Here is a 26,737-nt window from a genome sequence, read left to right as displayed (position 1 = left end):
ATTTTTAACACCCTTCACGTGCACCGTGTATTCCTGCCACATCAGTATCGAAGAAAAACGCTGAGTACAAAGTGGCGGTGAAAAAAAGCACGCAAAAACAACGCATGAGAAACTCAAAAATGTGAAACGCACGATAAAACTTAGATGATATTGTTATAAAACTTTATATTGGGTAAAAGTATGCCAGTGTCTCCGTGTGCGCATGCATGCCAGTGTGCAAGAGTGTATTTGCAAAAGCCTGAATGGACCTTGGCACATGTGTGTGTGCGTGCGTGCGTGCGTGCGTGTGTATGTGTGTGTGTGTGTGTGTGTGTGTGTGTGTACATGGGACTCAGCAGACTCAGAATAAGGGAGTTTCCACTCCAGAATACACTCCGATGCCTTCAGCTGGGCTGGCAGCAACAGCACATTTAACCACAGAGCAGGTAGACTGCACAGCCACACCTATAACTGCTGATCCAAACAGAACACACTGCCAGTTCTCCCACAATCCACCCGCGTTCACAACAACAGCAGCCAGGGAACCAGGCACCCAGACTTCAATGAACATTTAATTAGGATACATTTTTAATGCTCATCGGATCTATCCAAGGTGCGGCATTTTCAAGCAGCACACCGTGCTCACTCTCAAACAACATTAGCACAGGCATATCGAGCCAGCGTTTTATAACTTTAGCCAATTAGCCTACAGTATATCTGCTGTGTGAACTAGACTTGATGTTCATGGTTATGGATACTTTATGATAACAATACCCTAGGTGACCTGCCTTCTGTAGTTGTTCCAATGACCTTCAGTATGCACTTAGTTATTATTTGGATAAAAGAGCCTGCCGAATCAAATGTAGTGTAATGTAATGAAGAGCAGACCACCTCCAGAGAAATAGGAGGCTATGCCCGTAGGCCTACCAGTCGAACATAGAAAAGTGACAGAATCCAAAGCAATTATGTATTTGACCCAGGTCTGATTCGCAAATGTAAAGTACTGTAGCCCTTGAGCGGTGTGTATTGGGTGTTGGGGTGCGCTGCATTTGGATTCTGACATTTTTCTATGTTCGACTGGTCATGCCTGGTGCAGCAGAGCCAACCAAAAGGACCAGAAGGCAGGGTTTTTACTTTTTAAAGAGTATTTCATAGGTTCCAAAACACCATACAAGTGTATGTGAAGTGTAATGTGTAGAGTGTAGAAAACTATTCCAATCCAAAACAATTACGTATTTGACCCAGGTTTGTTGTGAATATGCGCTCCAGGCAGCCATTTTGAGGACATATGAGTCCGTTTCCTTAACTGCCAGACACTAATGAATGCTGTACCTTAAAGCTCTGATGTGGAGCGGCTCGAGCCTCTCCTGGTTTTCCATGTTAACAGGTGGAGCTGCCTGCCGGTTGCCGGTAGCAACCACCAAGCACATTAACCGGTTACTGTACATGCAATGCATGGACTAAATTAGCACTTGTGTCATCTGAACTACGCGAAGCTCACTACAAAGCGATAGTTTGACAGACAGGTAAATAAATGCCCAAGTGGAGACGGAGGGGAGTGACCAGGTACACACTACACGGAGAGAACAGCAGAGAGGAAAGAACAAAACGAGCTACTAATGCGACAGGTAACGAGGCGTGGGTTCTCATCCGACCAATCCTGCGTTCTGCAATCTCTGGTCTCTGGCCTGCTCTGGTCTCTGGCCTGCTCTGGTCTCTGGCCTGCTCTGGTCTCTGGCCTGCTCTGGTCTCTGGCCTGCTCTGGTCTCTGGCCTGCTCTGGTCTGCTCTGGTCTCTGGCCTGCTCTGGTCTGCTCTGGTCTCTGGCCTGGTCTGCTCCGGTCTCTGGCCTGGTCTGCTCTGGTCTGGTCTGCTCTGGTCTTGCTCTGGTCTTGCTCTGGTCTTGCTCTGGTCTGCTCTGGTCGTCTCTGGTCGTCTCTGGTCTGCTCTGGTCTGCTCTGGTCTCCGGCCTGCTCTGTCTGGGACACTGTAATCCCTGCTGGATTCAAACCTTTGACTCATGTTTGAACCTCACCCACTGAGCCTGTGTAGATCTGTTTCTGTGGAGCTCGAGACGTTTCAGGGCGACGACAGGACAGACCTGTTCCCCGCGCTGGTTCCTCCCTCAGACAGAGGGGCAAAACAGCACCAGTCAGGTTTTGACCTGCATGCGAGGGAGCACACCATGCAAAGACATGCAAAGCAAAGAACGCAGATGAGCTACAGTGTGTAACTCCAGCGAACAGCAACAACACTCACAGCAGACGCACTCAATGCACCGTTTCGTTCAGCTTTTATATGTAAACACCAGCAGCAACCCCGTCTTACATGCACATATATGTACTCCATTCTGCACTACAATGACTTCATTAATAAAAAGAATGTTTTTGAATGAATGTTGTTTAAGCTCACAGCCTACTGTCTCCATCACCATAGCAACCAAATAAGACACCCGGATACACAGAAGAGCAGGCGGTGTGGGGCCACGGGAGGTTTGGGAAGTGGTGCGGTACGTGTGAGAGTCGCAGCAGCTGTTGTCTGTAACAGTGAAACTCACCCATTCTTTTCATGGGTAGGGATATGGGTGTGTGTGTGTGTGTGGGGGGGGGGGGAGAAAAAAAGAAAACTTTGTTGGAAAAAATGGAAGACACATGTGTGACCAACAGCACCGCCACCCCTGGTCTAACTCCTCATAACCCCGTGTCACCAGTTGCCCGGAAGATATATTACAAGCCCTGGCTGTTCTTTGCCACATTTCCGTCCTATAACAGAAGTAAATCTAAAGTTCTGTTTACAACAATCCCCCAAAGCCACTTCTGTGTATGGGTATAGATGTTCAGCAGCGGCTAGTCTCAGTCACGTTATTATATAACCACGCCTCCCCTCCCCCTCCCCACCACCATGTTCTCCAGCTTATGGTAGTGCACAAACAACCATCTGCACACACCACAGTCAACAAAGCAACGGTAATGGGATTAAGGACTACCAGCTACACACCCGAATCAGCAACATCAACACTCAGATCGTTTAACACTGCAAGGTTACGCCATTCTGGCTTTTAGACAGAGCAATAGACAAAAACATAAACAGATTACAGCAGTGCAGTGATTATGCGTGTCCAGTAATAATAATGTGCAAGGCTTGGGGAGCTATTCTGCGGGCAGTGACCTGTATGACAGCAGTGGCAGGTTGAAGTTAGCCAGAGGCGGGGAAAACTACAATTAGGCAACAGGAACAGAAGTTCATATACAGGCCCCTCTGGCCTTGCTCCTGGCTCTGCATACTGCAGCCCTGAAGGCCTGGCACGGGTCCATATCTGCAGAGCTACATGTGTCACACAGCTTTCGCACTGTTGAGACACCCGGCACAACTTACCACAGTTTCGTAAGAAACTAGAACAGGGCAGGTCTCTAGAGCGCCACCATTTTAGAAAGATTTGCTCCTGAAAATTGAAGCGCGCGACGGCGACTGGAACTGTACACGTTTAAGAGCCGGTCTTACTGATTGAGATGCGTTAAGCGCGCTCCTAAATCTTTCGACTAAGGAGCAGATGTTCTTCTTGGAAAAACTGTTTAGTGTAGAACCCCTGTTGGTATACTGGTTTTTTCTTTCAGAAAACGTCACCGATTGGCCAGGGACTGAACCGTCCCAGGTTTAAATCACTGTTGATTGGACAGGAAGAACGAAAAACTAGTACTACCGGCCCCAAGGGCATAATTTAAAGTAACCCTGACCCAGAACGTACCCCAAGCCTACGTGGAACCCTGAACCGAGTGCACGCACAGAGCAAAGGAACCTGGCCTTGTGCAAAAACATAAGCGAAGGTGAATTATGACTTCTGACCAATGACTCCCCCGCCAGAGCCTCCCCGGGCCCGAGCGGAGCTTTGATTTCACTGAGGGGACCCCGGTCTGACAATGACCCGGCCTGTGTGGAGGGGTCCCAGGGGAGGATGGAGTTCTCTCCCCCATCTGCCGTCCCGTGTGAAGGGCCCGGCTCGACAGCGCAGCCCGCCAGATGACAGGAAGAAAGAAAAGAGGAGGAGAAAGAGAGAAGAGGGGGGGGGGGGGGAAGCAGAAGTCAGAGAGAGCTGAGCAACAAGCCACATCCGGAAAGACGAGTGCGAGAGGAAGCCGGGCAGCACTTCACAACTCGCTGACTCAAACACACAGGCGCGCACACACACATAGACATGTGCACACGCAGAAACTCACATACTCATACGTACACACACACACACACACACACACACACTCACATACTCATGCGCACACACACACCATGTGCTTTTACTTACTGGGTGGGAAAAGCACATAGGTTTTATAAAGGGTTTTGTAGGGTTATACAAAACAATACATTAATTAACCGTGTGTGTGAGGATATTTGGACTCCATAATTACAGACAATTGAAAGGCAAACTTTACTGCACCACATCTGCATGACAGCACTGCAGTCCTGCTTCAGCTCAGGAATAAGCCCACAGGAAACGAGACATGCCCGACAAATCACTGCCCTCAGCAATTCCTCACACAGCCAAATTCAAACAAAGCAGCTAACCAACTTTTATTTTATGCATGATTATATTTGAATAGTTTATTGAATACAGTAAAGTCAACAGCCCAATAGCCAATAGTACATTAGGATTCATGTGTCCACAGTTATTAAAATCACACAGCAGTTGCAGTGATGTACAGTTACATAATCTAAATGCCATTCACTTCGCATGTAAAAATGTAATGATCAAATGTCATCATAGTAAAAGTTAACCAATAAGAACTGGCTCCACTAACTGATAAGCTAATAAGAGCTAAAAATTCAGTAGAACTTTGGAATCGAGCAGCAATGTCATCATCATTGGATACAAGTAGGAACAAAACACTTGAAATTGCAAGCCACTAATCCAAATTTTAACTTTTAAAACAATGCATAGTGAACAGAACATACACGGACGGTAGTCAGTCACATCAATCAATAAAATAAAGCATAAATCACATTAATATAGGCAGATCACATCTCAGTTTCTTTAAATCTTCAAGGATGCACATCTACCTGACAGTCAAGTCAAAGAAGCAAAAATACCGCTAAACCACAGTGCAAATAAAGCAATACTGAATTTTATTGTATTTTTTAAACTACATTTTCCCATTTTATATATTAGGTGAGAACCTGAACAAAACAAAAACCTGTCTCGACAGGCACGGTGGTACTCAGCACATACGGTTTCTCACTTTTAGATTCACAGCTTTGCCAACAACAAAAACGGGGTCACCCCTAGATCACGGGGGAAAAAAGCGTCGGTTGATTTCAAAAGCAGCAGCCGGCAGTCTGAAAGCATCACTTCCTCCCTGTACTGAGCCGGGCTCGAGCCCATTTCACTGCTGCGGCTAACGCTACCAGGAAGCTACCAGCCGATGTGCAAATCAGAGCAGGCTGGTCGGCGTGTGCTGTTGCAGGAAAACTTTCGCGCGTACACAAGTCTAACTGGACTTTTCTACACCGAATACAGAACGCGGTTGTGAACAATGGGCTAAATATTCAAAATATAACCGAACCGAACCGAACACGCCTTGGCGAGTACGCGAACGTTCAAAGCGATCGAAGCTGTCCGCAAGCAATGCTCGCGCAGCAACTTCCAGCACCACAGGAATTATCTCACAAGCAGAGGCGCTGCATAGCCGCTTCCTCCATCAACTTCACTGCGGACACCAGCCTCTCCGCAGTGCTTTACAGACACCAGCCACCTGCAGACCCACATCACTGTTTCTGTTCCTCCTCTACAGGCTAGCCATCTGCCCTCGTCAATATTTCATTCACCAGGGATCATCATATCACGGTCATGCAGGGCCGTGAACTGCTGTTTTGCCCACCCTCCCTTTACCTGGGAGTCAGTTGTTAATATATTAAAATATGAACGTTAATCTCAGATCAACCCAGTATTCAGACCACCGGTTACTAGCTAGGGGTAGCCAGATGAGGTAACGAACCGCTATTCACAATGAGTACTGGGTCCTCTCCTACCCAGAGAGAGAGCCAGAGGGAGATGCTGAAGAAGCATGTTGTTTTTGAAGACAGTTTACATAACGTCTACCATGCAGAAAGATGAATTAGCCCTACACTTATCCTACATTAAAATATCAACCGCTGGGCTAATCCACACAGAGGCAGGGCCCAACATGTCTACAGGCAGGGTGAGCTACAGCAGGGGTCGGACACCCTGGTGCTGGCGAGCCGCAGGGTGAACTGGCTTCCGTTGTTCCTCAGCGCTTAATTGATCAGTGAAAGCAGTCGATTACACAGTTAACCCTTTGAGTCCCAAGCCCAATATCAAGAGGCTCCACCCAAGGGGTTTTGGTTTTGGCTTTGAGAAAATTGAGAATTTAGTAGGGTTTTAATACGGGCTCAAAAAAATAGTAAAGACGATTTTATTCGTTGAAAAGGTATAAGGTCGAGAGGGATTTTATGATAGCTGTGAAAGGGTCAACACACCTCACCTTGTTTCTTGGGTCTGAATCGGTTGCTGATTTTACGGTTACAACAAAAACCAGCAAATGCTGCGGCTCTCCAGGACCAGGAGTGAGGACCCCAGCACACCCTGCAGCTTTCCAGGACCAGGAGTGAGGACCCCAGCACACCCTGCGGCTCTCCAGGACCAGGAGTGAGGACCCCAGCACACCCTGATCTACAGCCTATAGTCGTGTTTCCCCATCAGCCTCTACCTGACTAGGGGATGTGAACATCCCCCCAGCCAGCATTGCGCTACCTAGGCCAACTAATTCCCAGGGTGAGGCTGGGCTACAATGCTCCCACATCAGCAGGCCTACATCTAGGGGCGACATGGCTCAGGCAGTAAGAGCAGTTGTCTGGCAGTCGGAGGGTTGCCGGTTCGATCCCCCGCCCGGGCGGTGTCGAAGTGTCCCTGAGCAAGACACCTAACTCCTGACGAGCTGGTTGGGGCCTTGCATGGCAGCCAAACGCCGTCGGTGTGTGAGTGTGTGTATGAATGAATGGAGAAGCATCAATTGTACAGCGCTTTGGATAAAGGCGCTATATAAATGCCTGCCATTTACCATTTACGAGACAGGCGTGTGCTGCGCTAAGCCAGTCGCTAAGAGCTCATCCTGAGGATAATATCACTGCCTTAGGCATCACTTGCGGAGTGGTAAACACTTCCAAATAGTAGGGAATGGGTACATTACATTACGTTATTGGCATTTGGCAGACGCTCTTATCCAGAGTGACGTACAGTTGATTAGACAGTCCTCTCCTGGAGCAATGCAGGGTTAAGGGCCTTGCTCAAGGGCCCAACAGCTGTGCGGATCTTATTGTAGCTACACCGGGATTAGAACCACCGACCTTGCGTGTCCCAGTCATGTACCTTAACCACTACGCTAGGGTAGGGCCACACACAATCTCACTCGTACATGACAGGCCTTTGACGTAGTTTATACAGCAGTTCCTCAAGAATTTAACCACAATAAGAACACGCCGCTTCGTGAGTCACTTGGCAAAAACATAATAAGGACACTTTTAACAGCTGAGGCATGATATAAAATTGGGAGGAATCTAAATATGAAAAACTAACAGGCAAGACAAAAAGCTAATGAGGTGTGGAACTAGAGAAACCATTAGAGAGAGAGAGAGAGAGAGAGAGAGAGAGAGAGAGAGAGAGAAAGAAAGAGAGACTCTGCTGACCATGAAGAAAAACAACAGAGGAGGATAAAAAGTCCTCCCTCTATTGCCCCAAGAACAAGAAGCATTTTGTCTCCACAGGCCTTGGGGTCACATGAGTGAGCGGACGCAACAAAAATTATTTATTAACTTTGCACTCACTCACCCACCTTCCACCCTCTCTCTCTTTTTCAACCACTGCATCCAGAACTACAAGCAGGCAATCCCCATGCAAAACAGCCCATTTCCTCTCAGACATTTCACAGGATGTTTTCCTGGGTTCCCCCTATGTTTCAACTAAAAGTAATAATCTCAGGATGAATTATTTATCTCTTTTTTTTTTCTTTTACATTTGGGGTGGCGTCGTGGCTACAACACAGCTGCGCTTTGTTCGTTTGGACAGAGCAATAGCAGTAGCGTGTGGCTCCCGCAGGGAGATTTGAACCCGTGACCTTCCTGTAGGGAAGCTACTCCACATTACAGCTCCACCGAGGGACTGATATTGCACACAGCAGATTACTGCCACATCCCAGGCTTAGGTGGGGAGTCTTTCATTTCACATAACATAAAAAAAAGAAAGAAAAACTGCACACAATCGTAAAGTTTTAAGCTGGGTGCACGACATGCGCTACATTATTCATGAATGCATATGAAATACGAAGGCTTGCACGTTATTTTACATCCAACATCGATCTGCCTTTTTCTTTGAGACAAAGACAACGTTTCTCTGCCTCACGAAAGGAAATCGTGGCAGCTATATTAGTGTGTAATATTTTATTTTAGGCACAATTATCCAATATCCAATTCTCCCATCCTCACCTTAATGTGTCTGTTATTCAGACACGACATCGCTTACATGTGTATATATAGACAAGCAACGCAGCATTGATTGTTTTGATCTATAGTACTGTGTTTGTCATGTTGCTAACGGAAACCTACTAAAGAGAGATATGCTACCCAATCTTGAGCGGAAGGATTGCCAAAACCACAGCGACTTGTGCAAATTAAAACCACTTTGTGCTTTTCTTACTGGCTGCATTAAAAAATACAACTCTGAGTTCCAAAACAAAGAAACCAAGGCATTTTATAGTCCCTAATTTAAAATGACAAACGCCAGTTCCTTAAGGTGTTTTAAGATATTTCACATGATGCGTAGTTTTGAAAGTAAAGAGGGGCGAGATTTATTGTGGGAGTTGGGTGTTGACAATGATGCTACTCTTCATTAAAGCATGGTTTGTCTCTATATTCTGGCTACTCTTGCCACTATTCTACTAAAACGTCTGGGGTTTAAGGGGTAACATTTTGCATTGTTTCACACTGCCTAAGTCAGAGAAAGCAACCATTTTCTGTATTAAGCATTAGGGCCCCGTTGCCCGAGTGTTCACAAGCCTGAGCAGATGGTCATAATTATTACTGCAAAACACTACTAGCTAGCTTAGCTGGTGGAGAGGGGGCGTTTTTAAAGTGGTAAGCTGTAGCTAACACGCTAGCCTTTTAATCCTTTCCAGTAACCAGTTTGTTCCTATAATAGCACATATAAGAAAGTAACTACCAACAATGTTATACTTAAAAAAAATATTTCAGCAGAACTATACACACCCAGCATGTCATTTTTCCACATTAACGAGCTACCTTGCAAACAAAGAGAACAGGGCATTGTCCGAAAAACAAAGACATTTTCTCCCAAAGAGATCCCACCGACAGCTTCAATTGGGAGCTGCGTAATTCATCTAGGTAGCTAGCGAACTGGCTACCAAACTCAAGCATAGCCCATCTCTACGCAACAGCGAGCAGGAAGCGAATGTGAAACACTGAACTTGGGCTGAAGTGGGCCAAGACAAATTTGCACACAAGTGTTGCCAAATAACAGCCAATATACCACTTAAACGTGTACATAAACAGCCAAAGAAACCGATAGAAACTGCAACTTAATTAGCTAGCTTGCAACCCCATTCAACCAAGGCAAGTCATTATCAAACACAGGTGAATTACAAAGAACCAAATCCTGATATAAAATAAGTGAAAAAGTTAGCTACCAAGTGAATTGGGCTCCCTTTTACTAGCAGCAAGGCTAACCAACAATAGCTGCACGTTTAAATTGGAATTTCTGGCGAGCTCAGAATCAGCGAGCAAGCTGCCAGTTTAACCAGCATTGCAACTGACGACGAAACAAACTCACCTGCGTGTGTGATATCGGACAGGTCATAGTTCCTGGCGGTCCGAGGAAACTCCTTCAGTTTACGGTTTGACAAGTTAAGAGCCCCGCTTGAAGCTGCCTCCTCCAGCGCCTTCTCCACGCTCCGGCTAGCCGCTATAGTCGCCGGCAGCTGGGAACCATCCCCAGCAGCCATAAATAAATATGCCTCTTTGTATACTTTATTGTTATGCCAATTGTACGTTTTTTTCTGCTCTATATTCGTCTCTTTCAGCTTGCAAACAACGGACACGCGGTATCCAACTTCAAGAGTAACAAAGTGAGGCAAAGAACTACCCCCAAAGTTTCCTTTTTTCGAGAATTTCAACAGACCTGAAGTAAACGGGTAGTAGTAACTGTCAATCTTCAAGAAGAGGAGAACGGAGAGCAAGAGAGGGGGAGTGGTTAGGATGCAGGAAGCTTTGATTGACATGCCCAGTACTCCCCTAAACGTGTTATCAGTGGGAGGAGCCAGAAGGCCAGCTCTCAGAATTAGGGCGTGGCTTTTGACTAGTTTCGAGACGAGACTCTGAAGTTCATCCTCAAGTGTTGTCACTTTTCGTCGTGTAACGGTTTGAAGTTGGGATTGGGTTGGGTAAACGACCCTGGATTGACTATACCAAGCAGAAAAAGTACCTGGACGGTCCCACTGAAGGGATTGATTTACAGTTAGACCAGTCAAACGGAAGGCTGGCTCATGGAGAAATGAGGAAGAAGCGATGACGGACGGTAAACGTCAAAATAAACCTACATAGTAAAAGAGTCTAGCGGCTGTTATACGGTAGAAATAGCCAATTGCTGTTGGCACAATAACGATGTTACTAATCAAGTTATGGAATGTATGTGGTTTCTTGAAATCATAGCTCCTCATATAATAGCTCAGGAGTAATTCTCACAAAATAAATGTAAATAAATAAACAACTCAATTATAAATATTTATTTTTGTTCCCAAATGTTGAAATATTTCACAAATTTATGAAGAGTTGCCTTGATAATTATTTTTGTGCACCTGCTAAAATTCTGATAGGTGTCACTAGTTATACATATTATTACATGTCATTTGGCAGACGCTCTTATCCAGAGCGACGTACAGTTGATTAGACTAAGCAGGAGACAATCCTCACCTGGAGCAATGCAGGGCCTTGCTCAAGGGCCCAATGGCCGTGTGGATCTTATTGTGGCTACACTGGGGATCGAACCACCGACCTTGCGGGTCCCAATCATGTACCTTAACCATTACGCTACTGGCCCCCCAATTGCCCTAGACTGCATCACTAATTGCCCTAGACTGCATCAGTGGACTGTATAGTGCAGTGTGTGTGTGTGTGTTTGCTTCTGTAGGTCAGTGTAATGGTTCATTGTCTCCAGGCTTCCCATGGGTTTGGTCCTCCTTTTCATTAAGATGGACCCCCCCCCCCCCCCCAGTCCCCGCTCATTGGCCCATTACTGCTGGCCCTGCCCACTGTCCCCATCTGTCCATCTGTCAATCACACAGCTGGGTTCACAGCTTTAGTGACAAAACAGCCTGAATCACATTCACTGTGTTCAAATGCACCCCCCCCCCCATTCACCCATTCAATTTACCACTGCTGTACCATTATTTCTCAGAGTGCATTCCAGACTCTTACAGCTGTACATGCCTGCAAAGAAGTTCACTTATCTCTTTCATATTGGCAGTTCAGCACACACTCTCTGTACCTCTAAACTCTCAGAAATGTGTTAATTTACTTATCACCATACCCTATAGAGCACCTTATATTATTGTTTATTAGTATCTTTACTGTGCACCACATCAGCACTACAATGCAACACAACGTTTTGATGTGTTTTTCAATGGTTATGTGGTACAGGAGATGAACAGGAATATGAAAGCACGGTGCAGTAAAACTGTTCAAGAAACAGCACTTAAAACCAACATGGTGTGTTTAACTGTAAAACTGAACTCCAAAATGGGTGGCACTCAAAATAACAAAATCATAAATCCATCTTCATCTGGTTTCTTTATTTATTCATGTATTTATTTAAGTCAGTGTGACGCCAGAAGCAGACTAGCAAGAGTACCTGAACACTGACGGTGGCCTGAAGATGGCACAAAATGTCTGCCCATAATTTACTTGAGTAAACAAATTAATTAGTCCATAGGGAAAAGAGGAAGAGGGTAAGAAGACATGGTCATGAAAAGTAGAATGGCACGATCTGGGACCTCCAGCCCAGCGCTCTCTTGATCATGAAGAGAAAAGGAAACGAGAGAGGGAGAGAGAGGGAGAGAGACAGAGTGAGAGAATGACCGAGAGAGGAAGAGAGACAGAGCGAGAGAATGATCGAGAGAGGGAGAGAGACAGAGAGAGTGAGTGACAAGAGGGAGAGTGACAGAGAGACAGAGAGAGGGAGAGTGACAGAGAGAGAGAATCACCGAGAGAGGGAGAGAGAGAGAGTGAGTGACAGAGAGAGGGGAAAAAGAGGGAGAGTGACAGAGAGAGACAGAGAGGGGGAGAGAGAGACGGAGAGGAAGAGAGAGAGGGCGAGAGACAGAGAGAGAGAATCACCGAGAGAGGGAGAGAGAGAGAGTGAGTGACAGAGAGAGGGGAAAAAGAGGGAGAGTGACAGAGAGAGACAGAGAGGGGGAGAGAGAGACGGAGAGGAAGAGAGAGAGGGTGAGAGACAGAGAGAGTGACAGAAAGAGGGGGAGTGACAGAAAAGAAGAGAGAGAGGGAGAGTGACAGTGACAAAGAGAGGGAGAGTGACAGAGAGACTGAGAGAGAGGGAGAAGAGAGAGAGAGGGATGGACAGAGACAGAGGGACACAGGGGGAGAGTGAATGAGCGACTGCTGAACGATGGGAATTCCTGAGAATGTCTGCAATGCGATTAAACATGACCAACCCGCCGACAGCTGTGTGTATGTGTGTGTGAGACAGACAGAGAGAGGGAGAGAGAGAGAGACAGAGAGAGAGAGAGGGGGGTGGGGGCAGAGAGAGAAAGAAAGAGAGAGTGGGGGTGAGGAATGGTGTGAGAGAAAATGGATAGGAGGAGTCGTTAATGTCACACTGATTGACTGGAGCCTGTTGTACATTAACTCATTGACTGCATTGAACCTTGGCAAGACAGTGGTTTCCATTATTCCATTATTTTCACTTGCCTCATTGTCTTTATCTGGGTAATTTACTGTTGAACTAGTAATTAACACAAAAATAGCCACATTTACAGTAATTGTAGGCCAAAAAGTTCTATGGAAGAGAAATAATCCAAATCAATATAATAGGACAGGAGCGCCACCTAGTGTAAGTGGGTAATACACCATTCCTTAAAATGACTGTAAAGGGACTGGAAATTGTTGAAATAACCATATATTCTCACAGAGGGATGTATCCACTACACATCCACCAAATATCTATCTGTAAACTTCAAGGAGGTTTTTCCACACACATACACACTGTACGCATATACAGTACATGCTGCAGTCAGTCAGTAAATATTTGGTCAGTGAAACAATTTTTGCTGTTTTGTCTTTGTGCTCCATTTTAAATGAGGCAATGAATACGACATTAAAGGGAAGATGGCCAGCTCTAATTTGAGGGTATTTACATCCACACTGGGCAATCCATGGAGGAATTGCAGCCCTTTCTGAAGGTGCTGTAGTCTCAGACCAAGGCACCGCAAGAATAGGGATGTTGTGGTATTGTTTCTCAACAATGGAGAGGAAGAGGAAGTTTTGTAATTCGAACAAAAGAAAATGAGTTCTCAGCTCAGGAGCTGTTACACTTAGAGTTACGTTTGTGACAGGATAAACTATGTAAAGCGTATTTGGTTCATTATTGTGTGCTGCTGATTCAGGAGTTTCTGGAACTGACATCTTCACCTCCCAATATACAGTCACCAAGCACTTTATTCGGAAAATTTTTAATTTATTACACCTACTTATTCAGGCAATTATCTAATACACCAATTGTGTGGCAGCAGTGCAATGCAGACAATCATGTAGATACGGGTGAGGAGCTTCAGTTAATGTTCACATCAACCATCAGAATGGGGAGAAATGTGATCTAAGTGAATTTGACCATGGTATGATTTTTGGTGGAAGATAGGGTGGTTTTCATGCACACTGGTCTCTAGAGTTTGCAAAGAATGGTGCAAAAAAAACTTTAAAAAATCCAGTGAGCAGCAGTTCTGCGGACAGAATCGCCTCGTTAATGAGAGACATCAGAGGAGAATGGCCAGACTGGTCAAAACTGACAGGACGGTGACAGTAATGCAAATAACCGCACATTACAACAGTGGTATTGCAGAAGAGCATCTCTGAACACAACATAGGCAACAGCAGCAGAAGTCTAAAAACTAAATCTAATAAAGTGCTCTGTGAGTGTAAATGACTGGAAATAACCCTATTGGCAGTGTCTCAACAAGCATGCCATTGAGCAGGTCTGGAGCCCCCTCCTCCCACATGTAAACTGGGCAAACACACATTACTAAATGCAAATCAATTATTTTATTTCAATGTGGCATAGACTGCACCTTCACGCTTAACCAATCAGGACACGAAGATGCAAAGCCATATGCAAATGAGGAGATGCTGTGGCCGAAGCAGACATTCCCACCCATGTGACCCAGCTCCTTGCGACATTAATCAATTTTTCTGGAGCGAGAGCTATTTGGTAAGGAACAGTGATTGGCCTTGTGTTTGTGAGAGTTTAACATAAGATAAGAAGGATCAGAGTGTTACTGTCATGATTGTATCGATGTAAACAAGGAAATTGACGCTCAACATTGCTGTGTTGAATATATTGCATATGAACAATCTTCAGCAAGGTATATTAATCTCACATTCATATGGTTGGTATGAATGACTATAACTGAGGTATACTATAATAACTGGTCTGGTTGTGAGAATTGATTATGAGAGATGACGTAGGATGATGATAAGGGCTAGAATCTTAATTTAATTAAATGGGCGACAATCAAAACCCCACACAAATATGTCACACATCACACAATTCTTTATTGTACAGTATAAACTAATTCACACAAGTGCATTTTCATAGTTTGCAATCTCATCAATCTCATATTTATTCAGCTTGGATCAGCCAGGCCCGGTATGGCCTAATGTTGACAGGATTGTCGCAGGTGAACGTGTGCAATGGGAGAGAAGAAAGGCCAGGGCTTTTGATGCTCTGTGCTCTGCATAAACTCCCCCTCCTTTGCAGTCCATGGTAAAAGGCATAAAAATCGCAGCAACATCAGCAAAGTACAAAGCAACAATCATCAGGAGACACACAGGAATAATACAAAATGTTTTTTTATCACTGGAGACACAGGTCCGACCAAAGCCGAGCTGCCGAAGAGACTCCTCTTCAAGTGCACAAGGTTGCGGTGGGCAGCGTTGGATGTCTGGGGCTGAGTGCCTTCCCCAGCCTTGCTTAGCGCAGAGCAGTGCGGTCTCTGCTCTCCCTGAGGTGCGTTTTTCTGTCACTGTTGAGCGTGCGCGTCTGAGGCGTGGTCATGGCGCGGGGGTCACGGGGTCACGGGGTCACAGGTCGGCGGCGGGTTCGGGCTCCTCCACCCTGACGTTCACACACACCTCCGGCTCTTCAGGGATGCACAGCACCTGCTTCTCCGAGCCCTGCGGGAGAGCGGAGGGTCAGCACCCTACAGGAAATATCCAGCCGCTTTCAAGACGGCTGCAAGTCCTCCACTGCAGCATCGGACAGAATTTACTGTCTTAAGTGAAAACAATTGTTGCTCTTTTTGTGTGTGGGGAGGGGGGGGGGGTTACAAGGCATACTGGTTTATTTGGGAAAACCAGCAAAGAACTAGAATAAATTATCAACATTTAAGTCTATAAAAGTTGTAAGTAACTCTAAGTCTAATCTAACTATCAACTATAACTTTCAACTGTCAACAGACTATAGGCACACTGGTTGATAGCTAACAAGTAGAGGAACTTGTATATAAATATTATTATATAACAATAAGAATTCCCCTTTATTTCCTTCATGCTACACAAGCTGCCGTTTCCTTCAAACACCAAGATGCTACAGGGCCATAGACACGCTCACTCTAACCAACACGGCAGCTCCTAGCATGGTGAAAAGGAGATGTGTGATTGTGTTTTCTGGTAGCAAACAGGGCACAAAAAGTAACCGTCTACGTTGAATGAACGTTATGAAAATCTTGCATTTTCATTTTCTGATTTCATGCCGAGGCACAGTACCTTGCCCTGCAGCACCGTCTTGTTTTCCGCGAGATTTGATTCCTCCTCCTTGCTGTTGATGAGCTCTTTGATCAGCTGCATTGGTTTGGGAATCTGGGGCAGAATCAGGACCCGGACTCTGGAAGGAGAAGAGGCCGGACACCATGAAGGGGCCACATTCACAAAACTTTCCTAAAAAACCTGCATGAATAATGCAGCACTCGAAACAGAAACGGCTTATGCGGATTCCGAACACACGTCAATTTTGAAGAACAAATTCACATAAGAAATATGTGAACTGCAACTGCAAAAAAAACATTTTTAGTTTTGTAATAAGACTTGAAAATGTTAATTTGTTTTTAATTATCGTTTTCTTGAAAAGTGAAATGATGAAAACTTCCTGACTTCATGGGAAATATTTTAAGTCTCAATATAAGTCTGAAAACATAGATAAGACTGACATATTTTTGGTTTCATGTGTGAGTCAGGGTTAAGGACAAATCCAGGTCTGGGCAGGTCTCCAGAGCACCAAACCATAGGCAAAAGCACCCACCCACCCACACACACACACACACACACACACACACACACACACACACACACACACACACACACACACACACACACACACACACACACACACACACACACACACACACACACACACACACACACACACACACACGTGCAGACACCCACCCATACACACACACTGACCCGCCCACACACAAAACACACACACACACACACACACACACATTGACCCAGCCCACACACACACACACACACACACATTAGATACATGCACCGGGATCCTTACTTCTTAAAGAAAAGCAGGAACAAGATGACACAAGCTATGACCACGACGGGAATGGCGATAAGAGCCATGTGAGAGGACCAATCGGCTGGCTGTTCTTCACCTGGAATAACCAATCGCAAACAACGATGGTGAATGCCAAAGATGATGCAGAAACACACACCGCAGTTGAAACAGCAATGGTGAGCTGCAGACTGCCCAGCTAGAGTTTGCGTAGATCACAGAACTGCTCCAGTTGTTGCAGCTCTGAGACTCGGGGCTTAAACCAAAGGTTTATAATCCAGAGAGGCACACAGCAATGTCATCAGCTTGCAAACAATGGAAAGAGTAACAATATTTATGAGGGCAACTTTATACAACACACTGTGTCTCCCCTTGTGTTCTTGCACTGCACTAGAGATCACAATTTGTGTGTCTATTCCTGAGCAGACTCTTCAGGAAGTAAACAACACTTTCTAGGAGGTCCTACCGAGAGGAAGCGACATTTTTGGGTCCAATCACAGTCCAATACGTAGAGGAAGAGGCAGGGGCTTTTAATTACAAGGGTGGGCGTCTTACGACACCTCTGCCATACCATTGGAAAAAATTATGTGTGTGATACTGGGGGTGATAGAATCAATACTGATTAACAGAAGCAGCGAGTACAGATTGGATTTGATATTTATCAGTGGGAGGGACCTATGAACGAAAACTGAGTGCCTTCCGAAAAATGTACCGAAAGACGTGACTTTGCTCCAGTCAGTGGCTCCAATGCCGCAGATGCCCTTGGAGACAGCCATCACCTGCACTTCGTACCGCGAGTGCCTGTTGTATGGGATGTGCACTGGTGTGTCCGGTGAACTATACTTCTCCTGGAATAAAAGAGAGTCGAGCTTCAATCCTTTGGGGTTTTTTTTTTTTTTGGAATGATTAGTCAAAATTCTAGATCAGTGTTCCAGAACTTCATTGCAGCGGTGATTGTGACATCAGCAATAGAATGTTCAGTTAAGAACATTCTTACGTTGTTACAGCAACAAACAGGGGATTACCTGGGCCAGCAGACCATATTCAGACAGTGTAAAAAACTGGTTCAGAAAGTTAAAGTCCTCCCCAGTATTTTGTCATGATCACCTACATTTGCTAATTAGCACAATTCTTCACTGGGGAGGTAGAACTAATTAGTGAAATCAGTTGGCTGAGATCATGGGTGGAAGGACTTTCTGACCCCTGGACTGTCCACCTCTGCTGCCACTTCTGGGCCTGACATGACACTACATTACAGTTACTTAGCTGACGCTTTTATCCAAAGCGACTGTTGGTTGATTAGACTGGCCTGGGGCGATGTGTGCGCAGTACCTGCCAGTCAGAGGACCTGCTGCTTCTGTAGCGGTACGTGCACTTCCAGCAGTCTCCGAACACGTCGGGGGGGGTGCAGTGCAGCCGCAACATGTGCCCCTCCTCACTGACACTGAGGTTAGGGGGGGGAGGCTTCACTGCAGGGGAAAACAAAACCGGACATCAACATCAAAAAATTCAAATTCAAATTCAGCTCAACATGCGCCATACTTCATACATACACGGCTTGGATATAAAACTAATTGCGCATCTACACGCACGTGCAAGTATTTTGGATCCTAATTTTTCCCCCTTGGAATAAATTTGAAAATACTAAGGAAAAATTAAGCTTCCTAATTCAACAAAACATGACAAATAAACTTGATGAAGTGTCTCTAGCACATTGCCATAGCACTTAAGTGACCATTCATAAACAGGAAGGAGTTAAGAGTCAGGACAACAATAAAGTACAAATATTTGAGCTATTTGACAACTATGCCCTCGCGTGGCAAGGACAGGGGGTTGGGAATGTGCTTACGGTTCTTGCGTGGGTTCAGCAGGAAGGTGTTCTGTAGTGTGGAGGGACCCCGCGTCCCGTTCAAGAGGATGTGAATATCGGTGTGGTCGGGCAGCTTTCCATGCAGGTGACAGCCTGTTTTATCCTCCCCGCTGTTGAAGTACAGGCCACAGCTACCCAAGGCCTTCATTTCCATTTGCTCATGCCTAAAGCGTCAAAACTGAGCTGAGAAACTGCTACCAGAGAAACGCACACACAGTCACAGAAACACACACATGCTCAGGCACATACATACTCATGAACACACACAGACAAATACAAACATATACTCACTCACTCACTCACTCACTCACACACACACACACACACACACACACTCACAGTCACAGAAGCACGCAGTGGTCAGCTGTATTCAGTGTGCCAAATGAAACAATCATTCACCAATCTGTCCCTGCTCAAGGTTAAGTGTCCACATGGGAAATAAATAATGCATAATATTCTCACAATGTCACTGGCCCTTGAAATCCTACTGCCTGTCCTACTATTTACAAAAATACATTCTGGCAGCTGTCTCCTGTCCCCACTTACAGTTCCCATGCACTGCACCCCCCCGCGCCCACCCATACAGGAAGTAAACAACAGCAACTCTCACCAGTAGTAGAGCTGGAGGTCTCTGGTCCCGTCTGTTGGCCGCCAGGTGCAGTTCATGGCACCAGGCATGTAGTAAAAGCACTTAAACTCTTTCACCAGCTTTTCTGTAACGTTACAGAGGAAACAAAACTTTCAGTTTGGTTCCTTGATAACATGCAAAACCAGGTTTTATAACCCACTGTGAACGGCGAGAGTCACCTGTACGATGAGGGATGGGCTTGAACACCTCTTTGCTATCAGTCCTGTTGCCACAACTCTTGGGCTGAGTCCGCACCGCGTACGTCACTCCGTTCTCCATATCCGGACAATCCTGGTAATGCGTAGATTCCTCCGTGCGGGACTCCGGGTCGCCAGCCTGCGAAGGGAAACCTCCACAGTCATCTAAAGACTATCGGTTAAACGTAGGGACATTTTGTGCTTTGTCCACCGAGTGCAGAAAATTAAGGTTGGGAAGCGTCATGCCTCAATCATGTCACCCCACTCCTCGTTGGCCTCCACTGGCTTCCTATTGCCGCACGCATCCGATTCAAGGCCCTAGTGTTGGCATTTCAGGCTGCTAAGGGGACTGCCCCACCTTACATACAATCCTTAATCACTCCCTACTCCCCAGCTAGACCACTCCGGTCTGCCAGCTCTGGTCGCCTTATGGTTCCCTCTCTACGAGCACCTGGAGGTCGAGCTGCACATTCACGCCTGTTTTCCGTTCTGGTTCCTCAGAGGTGGAATGACTTGCCTACCACTGTCAGGACAGCAGAATCCCTCCCCTGCTGTGTTGGACAAAATCTTGTTTTCCGGAAGGGGGAACAATGGCAGACCACTTCCAACCAATTTTACATCACACTGGTAAAGGTTTATCTTTCTACCATACAGTGCAGCCTGTAAGGATTTGGACAGTCGTAACAAGTTCAGACACTCACCTTTAGTTTGAGGGTATTTACACCCATATCAGGTGATCCCTGTAGGGATTACATCTGTTAGGGATACATAGTCTCCCCTAAAAAGTAATTGGATAGTTGACTTCTCAGCTGTTTTGGATTTGCCATTGTATTCAATCACTTAGTGCAGGTATAAGACAACCTTCAGTATCTAGTCTTGATTCGAAGATTTTGATTGGCTTTGCACTGTATCTCGTGCCCTGACACTCATGGGTTTCCATTTATAAATAATTACAGTAATATGGTAAGTTTTCAGAAGTCTCAATGCATTTTTAATAACAGTTGATTACATTACAATTGTAATGGACCATTATTTCTTTTTTCTTTTCTTTTTTTTCGCCCCTTTTTTTCTTTTACTTTCGGTTCGTGTTTCTGTGAGTGGAAGACGTTTTGGCCATTTCTTGAAATGGTATTTCACATAATAGCTCGCAAAGTATAGACTTCTTGTTGGGAAAATAGTTTAATATACTTGAAACACCACAGTCTATTCTTCGGAGCTCGTTCCGTTGACTTGGACAGTTCAGCCTACTTACAGTACGTGCGTCTGAAAAGCAAATCAACATAGCAAAGCAATACGCTCACTCACCTGCCCAGCTGTTACCGTAATGTGGTATTGAACGCTACATGTACTGCTGTTCAATTTCTCCGGTGGGCTCCAGGTCAAGTTCACGCAGAAGTCGTTGGGGAATTGCAGATGCACATCACTAGGCAGAGGGAGCGCGCCTAGAAGGAAAACGACGCGTATTGAAAACAGTATTCCAGTGAAATTGGAAGTTTGGACTAAATTGCACACTATAACTTCAACTTCCATGCGAATCAGTAGAAACGTCTCACATTCTTACACAGTACACTTTTGTGCAAATGTAAGTAACAGAGCTGGGGATCAAATATAGCCTATATTCTATTAGTCGATTTCCCACCGCAACTGAGGAAGTATGACACACTCCTTTTCAAAATATTCACGTATTCGTGTGTTTCTAGTCTGGCTGAATATATTATTACCTTTAAAGATAAAAACATCATCATACATCACTTCGTCCTAATTACAAATAACTTCACCCCGATAAGTCGTATGACTTGACTTACACATACACATTACACAGATTATCGCGCAAATGTTGTCTTGGTTAGTAGGCTGCCCACTCATACATACCAGAGTGAAATGAACCGTATCTTGGTCGTATCAGAAAATAAAACATCGGGAAATGTAATCTTTTTAACATACGTCACTTTCAGGAATTCAGTTCACGGAATTACTTTTTCCATTCTTGTATTTTGTATTTTTATAACCCCCGAGAACTTTACATCGGATTTATAATTTGTCCACTTAAATATACTCAAACGGGCTAGTGTTTTGGAATAATACAATAAATTAACGTGAATAAAAATGCTTACCCGTTTCGCTTGACACCAAAGAAAAAGCCGTCCAACAACAGGTAACCAGGAAAAGTACCCTGAACGAGAGATCCATCGTAATCGCTGTGTTGATCTTGTTCGAATTTTAAAAAATCCTACCTGAATTCATGACAAAGTGACTACCATGGCCAGGTTGAAAAATACAAATAAAAATTAAAAAAATACAGACGTGTAGACGCAGTCGATGACTCAAGATGAACAATTTCCGTGCTGTCCCGACGAATTGTTAGAGCAACTGAAAACGGATGACGGGAAAGGTTAGGAGGGCGGAGGACTGCTATATTAGGCTACTTCGCTGTTCGTTACAAAGTAACACTTTCCTGTATTGTGCGGCCGGGGTTTCTTTGCATCTACTCTGAATCAACCGAAGGCTATACTTTACGATTGGGACTGTCAAAGTATTTTCAAAAGTGTGTTTTAAATAGGCTAAACAATTTCCATCGTAAGCTAAAACAGTTTTCAAATAAATCTTTCAGCACACCCACACCAGCACAAGGCGTTGATTTTCAAAATGCATTTTATTTTCAAAATGTTTAAAAAGTATTTTTGAACAGGCATGTGCACTAATATACAACGCAATAAAAAGAAAATACACAAAGTAACACGTATCTTCAATGAGTTTCATCAGCAGCACTAGGCCAATATCCTATAAATGGCCTACATACATATGCCATTTACATTTTACAACTTTATATTATATAAATGAAATCTGCACATACTTTATTTTTTCAGTGCAGCACTTGTGAAATACTGTATAACAGTACGTGAGTTAGTCAGGCTACCTCAAGGTTAAGGCTGATGTTCCTGAGGAGAGAGAATGTCTCCGTGGCACGAGACGACGGGGATGGATAATAGTAATTCCCCATATACTGTAGGCTACAGTCAGGTATGGATAGCGAAGTAGTTTTCCCGCCAAATAATCCGTGCAATGAGCAGTGATTACGCATCTCACCCAATGGTAGTAATTAGGCTACATCCTAAAATCACACCCTCCCAAGTACGCAAACCCACTTTCACCAGGCATCAACTTTACCCCCTTTAGTTAAATAAATGGAAGTTATTTTATTTTACTCCCTAGTTAAATAAAATGAAATAGGCTACATTGAAATATAAAAATGCATACAACTTCAAACAATACTTTCTTTGGGAAGGAAACCACAAAATCAGAAAACTGGTCTGGGAAGGAACGACTAGAAACAGAGGCCAAATTATAAACAACAGAAGACAGTTTTACCTTCTCTGTTGTGTCACACACTACACAACCCCAAATGCAAAATGTTTTTACACAAGACATTGTCTTATTGTTGAGTTGGTAGCACATTCAAATGATGAATTGTAGTTGAATTGAGCTGGGGGAGGGCATTTCTCAGGCAGTAAGAGCAGTCCTCTGGCAGTCGGAGGGTTGCCGGTTTGATCCCCCTCCCGGGTGGTGTCGAAGTGTCCCTGAGCAAGACACCTAACCCCTAAATGCTCCTGACGAGCTGGTCGGTGCCTTGCACGGCAGCCAATCGCTGTCGGTGTGTGAGTGTGTGTATGAATGGGTGAATGAAAAGCATCAATTGTACAGCGCTTTGGATAAATGCGCTATATAAATGCCTGCCTAATTGCACGCACTGCTAATTATCAGCTGGCCTATTCACCAATGATCAGTAGAGTCTGTGGTACACCTGTACACCTAGTATGATTCTCCAAAATACCATCAAGTGTTATGAGCCTGTACAGTTCTGTAATTACAACTGCATACCTTGACCACACTGCAGTCACCACTGCATGCATATTACAGGTCAACACTGTTTATTATTATTCTTTCTTTTTTCTCTCTCAGTTTGGAGTGTCACACCATATTTACTGCCCACTCCCATTGCAGCCTAGCCCTCAGTTGGCTTGGGAGAATGTCAGTCTGCCTTTCCAAAGCAGGGGCAGCCAAGCACTTGCATCTTTTTATTTTGTCCATTAGTTGAGATGTGGAGCTGTTGCACTGGAGGACTGCACTGGCCTTGCTTAAATGTGCTACTGCTGCAAACTCACTGCAAAAACCAAAGAATATGTCCGTCTCAACAAGCATTCCAGACTTATATTTTAGATGTAAAATCATTGCTATTATTACAATATACTTTTTGTTAAATGAGACAAAAATATTGTGGTGAGATACAAGGTGTGACAGTTTGATTTGCGAATGGGGTAAAAAAAATATTACTTGCCAAGCCAACAATAACTTAAAAAAAGATTGTATGTCTCATTGCCCATCTAACACTGCAAAAAAAAAAAAAAGCCTGTCTTAACCAGTCTTGAAACTTAAAATCTACCTTTTTTCCATTAAGTAGAGAATATTGTCTACTTATTGCCTTTAGTTACTTTTTGTTTGTCGAGTGAAATTATCTTACCCCATTGGCAAGTTTAGAAATGAGTAAAACTGTCTCACGTAACAAATGTTTTGCCTTACTTATGAAAAAAAAGTAAAAGATATAAGATAAGTCAAAATAAAATAGTATAACACTTGTTTATTTTTTGTTTGTGCTGTGCAGTGCAGTTCTACAGTCACTGGATGATTGGTGTCTCCCCTAATAAAGGAACTAAAGCTGGAGGGAAATGAATGCAGAATGGGACATTAGGCACTGAGGGCAAGACTGGGGCCAGTTCCACTTCACCTTCAGTCAATTCAGGCTGCGATGGTTAGGGGTCAAACATGACTTGTACACAAACACATACATGTATACACACACATGCACGCACACACATGCATGTGCATGCGGACACACTTGCATGTATACGTATGCACATACACATACACATGTACACACAGGTAACTTCCTGAAGGTGATGATGTAACGGGTAGGCACTTTGCTTCCGAACGGGCAAAGGGCAAAGGGCAAAGGGCAAAGGGCAAAGGGCAAGGCCGCACTCTGAGGGGACAGAGGGAACTGTGGGGGAGAGAGGAGGAGCAGCTGGGGGAGAGGAGGAGCTGGGGGAGAGGAAGAGTAGCTGAGGGAGAGAGGAGGAGGAGCTGGGGGAGAGGAGGAGCTGGGGAGAGAGGAGGAGGAGCTGGGGGAGAGGAAGAGTAGCTGGGAAAGAGGAGGAGGAGCAGGGGGAGAGGAAGAGTAGCTGAGGGAGAGAGGAGGAAGAGTTGGGAGAGACAAGGAGGAGTTGGGGAAGAGGAGGAATAGCTGAGGGAAAGAGGAGGAGGAGCTGAGGGAGAGAGGAGGAGGGGTTGGGTGTGAGGAGGAGGAGTAGCTTGCAGAGTGGTAGCAGTTACGAAAACCATTGTTCATATTTTTCCTGCATTTTCTTCTGGAATGAGAAGAATGACTGCACATTAACATGCTTTTGGCTGAAGACCAGTTTGACGGCGGTTTTTAAATAATATGAGGGATAAATCGTTTTTAAAAAAGCCCTTTTTGTGGACGCTGGAGTTTCTGCAAAACTTGAGACACCTATCATCCTGCAGCCTCATCTGTGTTGACAGTTTTGCATTCTCTTTGTTATTGGAAAGCCAAAATTGCACATGCTTTGGGGTTTGGTTTAACCCTTTAACCCATTATGGACTAAGGCACCCTTTAGAAAACCCATAGAAAGGCCAAGGAATCACAATGCATTTCAGCGGTCATGTGTCTTGAAAAATGGTCACATGATTAAATACAATGCTGGCGTTGCGATCACAAATATGTGATTACAGTGTTCTTAACTGAACATTCTAATGCTGATGTAACAATCACTGCTGATAACAGAAAGCAATGCCGTTCTAGAAGACTGACTTGGACATTCCAAACATTCCACAATCCACCTCCTCTTCCTCTTAATTTCAGGATTTGTCAATGAAAGAAAATTTCACTTGCCAAGCAAACAGTTACTTAAAACAAGCTAATATTTTGAACTTTTTTAAAATAAGACTTTAAGGCTTTACTCATTACAAGATTAAAACTTTTTTTTTTTTTTTTGCAGTGAAGGGTTCTGAAAAATATGTCAGGCCTCCAGATACCACATAAAATGTTGGGCTGAGCGAGTGAGGAAGGGAATGCGGAAGAAACATGTTTTCTTTGGTGGTAGTAGGTGGCCCGGAATGCAAGTCTGTGTGGTGTTACTGTTACTGTTGCAAAAGAGTGCAGAGCACATTTGCGTAACCGACAAATCGTGTGTAGCCATATTTCCGGTTCTGGCATCATTGTGATGAACCGTTCCATTAGTTCGCGTAATAGCCCACCGCTAGCACGGTAGCTATAGCTAAGAAGGCTACCTAGTAACCAGTGAACTTGCAGTTGTGAATTCCAGCAGTGAGTTAACATTCAACTGCCAGAACTGCTAGCTAACTAGCTAGGTAGCATTCTTAGCTGTAGTTGCTAGCGGTCGGCTACTATCCAATAAGGAGTCGATACAGCACAGTGACACCGGAACCAGAAATTGGGCAACTTCCAAGATTTGTGACCGATGAGAAATCTGTACTCACGCCAGCCTCTGTGGCTTTGGCGGCCCGAAACAAGAATGTTGTTATGTTGGAGCACCATGGGGCCACAAGTCGTCAAATCACATAGTCTTTGTAGAATAGCAGGGCTGCTGTGTTGCTGTACAGGCAGTGCTCTGACATTCCAGTATCCCGGGGGGGAAGTTGGTTTAGCTGGTGGTGCCTGCAAGGCTGGTCAGTCAAGCTGATGACAGGATCTCAGGTGAGGGGTTGACCCTGCTGATGGTGGGATCTCAGTCCAGGTCAGGGGTTGACCCCGCTGATGGTGGGATCTCAGTCCAGGTCAGGGGTTGACCCCGCTGATGGTGGGATCTCAGTCCAGGTCAGGGGTTGACCCCGCTGATGGTGGGATCTCAGTCCAGGTCAGGGGTTGACCCCGCTGATGGTAGGATCTCAGTCCAGGTCAGGGGTTGACCCCGCTGATGGTGGGATCTCAGTCCAGGTCAGGGGTTGACCCCGCTGATGGTGGGATCTCAGTCCAGGTCAGGGGTTGACCCGCTGATGGTGGGATCTCAGTCCAGGTCAGGGGTTGACCCGCTGATGGTAGGATCTCAGTCCAGGTCAGGGGTTGACCCCGCTGATGGTGGGATCTCAGTCCAGGTCAGG

The 26,737-nt window shown here is 45.0% G+C and overlaps 2 protein-coding genes across 4 annotated transcripts in view; both read right to left on the bottom strand.

Moving 5' to 3' along the window:
- Positions 1–10,232, bottom strand: part of lrch4 (leucine-rich repeats and calponin homology (CH) domain containing 4) — a 46,292-nt gene extending 36,060 nt beyond the window's left edge. The window contains exon 1 of one of the 2 annotated variants that reach the window (XM_061234844.1): positions 9,826–10,232. In XM_061234844.1, the coding sequence (XP_061090828.1) occupies positions 9,826–9,997 (172 nt within the window). In that variant the 5' untranslated portion in view covers positions 9,998–10,232. The remainder of the gene's footprint in view (positions 1–9,825) is intronic. The other variant, XM_061234845.1, reaches the window with a different exon arrangement.
- Positions 10,233–14,814: 4,582 nt separating this feature from the next.
- Positions 14,815–26,618, bottom strand: LOC133123762 (interleukin-13 receptor subunit alpha-1-like). Of its 2 annotated transcripts, none has more exons than XM_061234277.1 (10): positions 26,117–26,618; positions 20,846–20,982; positions 19,523–19,679; positions 19,326–19,428; positions 18,695–18,879; positions 18,178–18,314; positions 17,558–17,693; positions 16,846–16,945; positions 16,047–16,164; positions 14,815–15,455 (listed from the first exon to the last, which is right to left on the bottom strand). In XM_061234277.1, exons 1-10 carry the CDS (start codon positions 26,172–26,174, stop codon positions 15,363–15,365), a joined length of 1,224 nt encoding a protein of 407 aa, XP_061090261.1. In that variant the 5' UTR covers positions 26,175–26,618; the 3' UTR covers positions 14,815–15,362. The 2 variants fall into 2 exon arrangements, with proteins under 2 accessions (XP_061090261.1, XP_061090260.1); XM_061234276.1 differs by lacking the exon at positions 26,117–26,618 and adding an exon at positions 21,655–22,252.
- Between the last annotated feature and the right edge of the window lie 119 nt (positions 26,619–26,737).

The sequence above is a fragment of the Conger conger genome, chromosome 3 (genome assembly GCF_963514075.1).
Source record: "Conger conger chromosome 3, fConCon1.1, whole genome shotgun sequence".
Classification (NCBI taxonomy): domain Eukaryota; kingdom Metazoa; phylum Chordata; class Actinopteri; order Anguilliformes; family Congridae; genus Conger; species Conger conger.
The sequence above is the reverse complement of the archived record's forward strand: the minus strand, read 5'-3'. Positions and strand labels throughout refer to the sequence as shown.

Excerpts from the sequence above, each read along its gene's own strand:
- LOC133123762 (XM_061234276.1), bottom strand. The coding sequence starts at position 21,730 with ATGGATCTCTCGTTCAGGGTACTTTTCCTGGTTACCTGTTGTTGGACG. Across the intron at positions 16,946-17,557 it reads GAGCAAAGTCACGTCTTTCG|GTGAAGAACAGCCAGCCGAT; the intron begins GTACATTTTTCG and ends TGGTTATTCCAG. Across the intron at positions 15,456-16,046 it reads AGACGGTGCTGCAGGGCAAG|GGCTCGGAGAAGCAGGTGCT; the intron begins GTACTGTGCCTC and ends GCTCTCCCGCAG.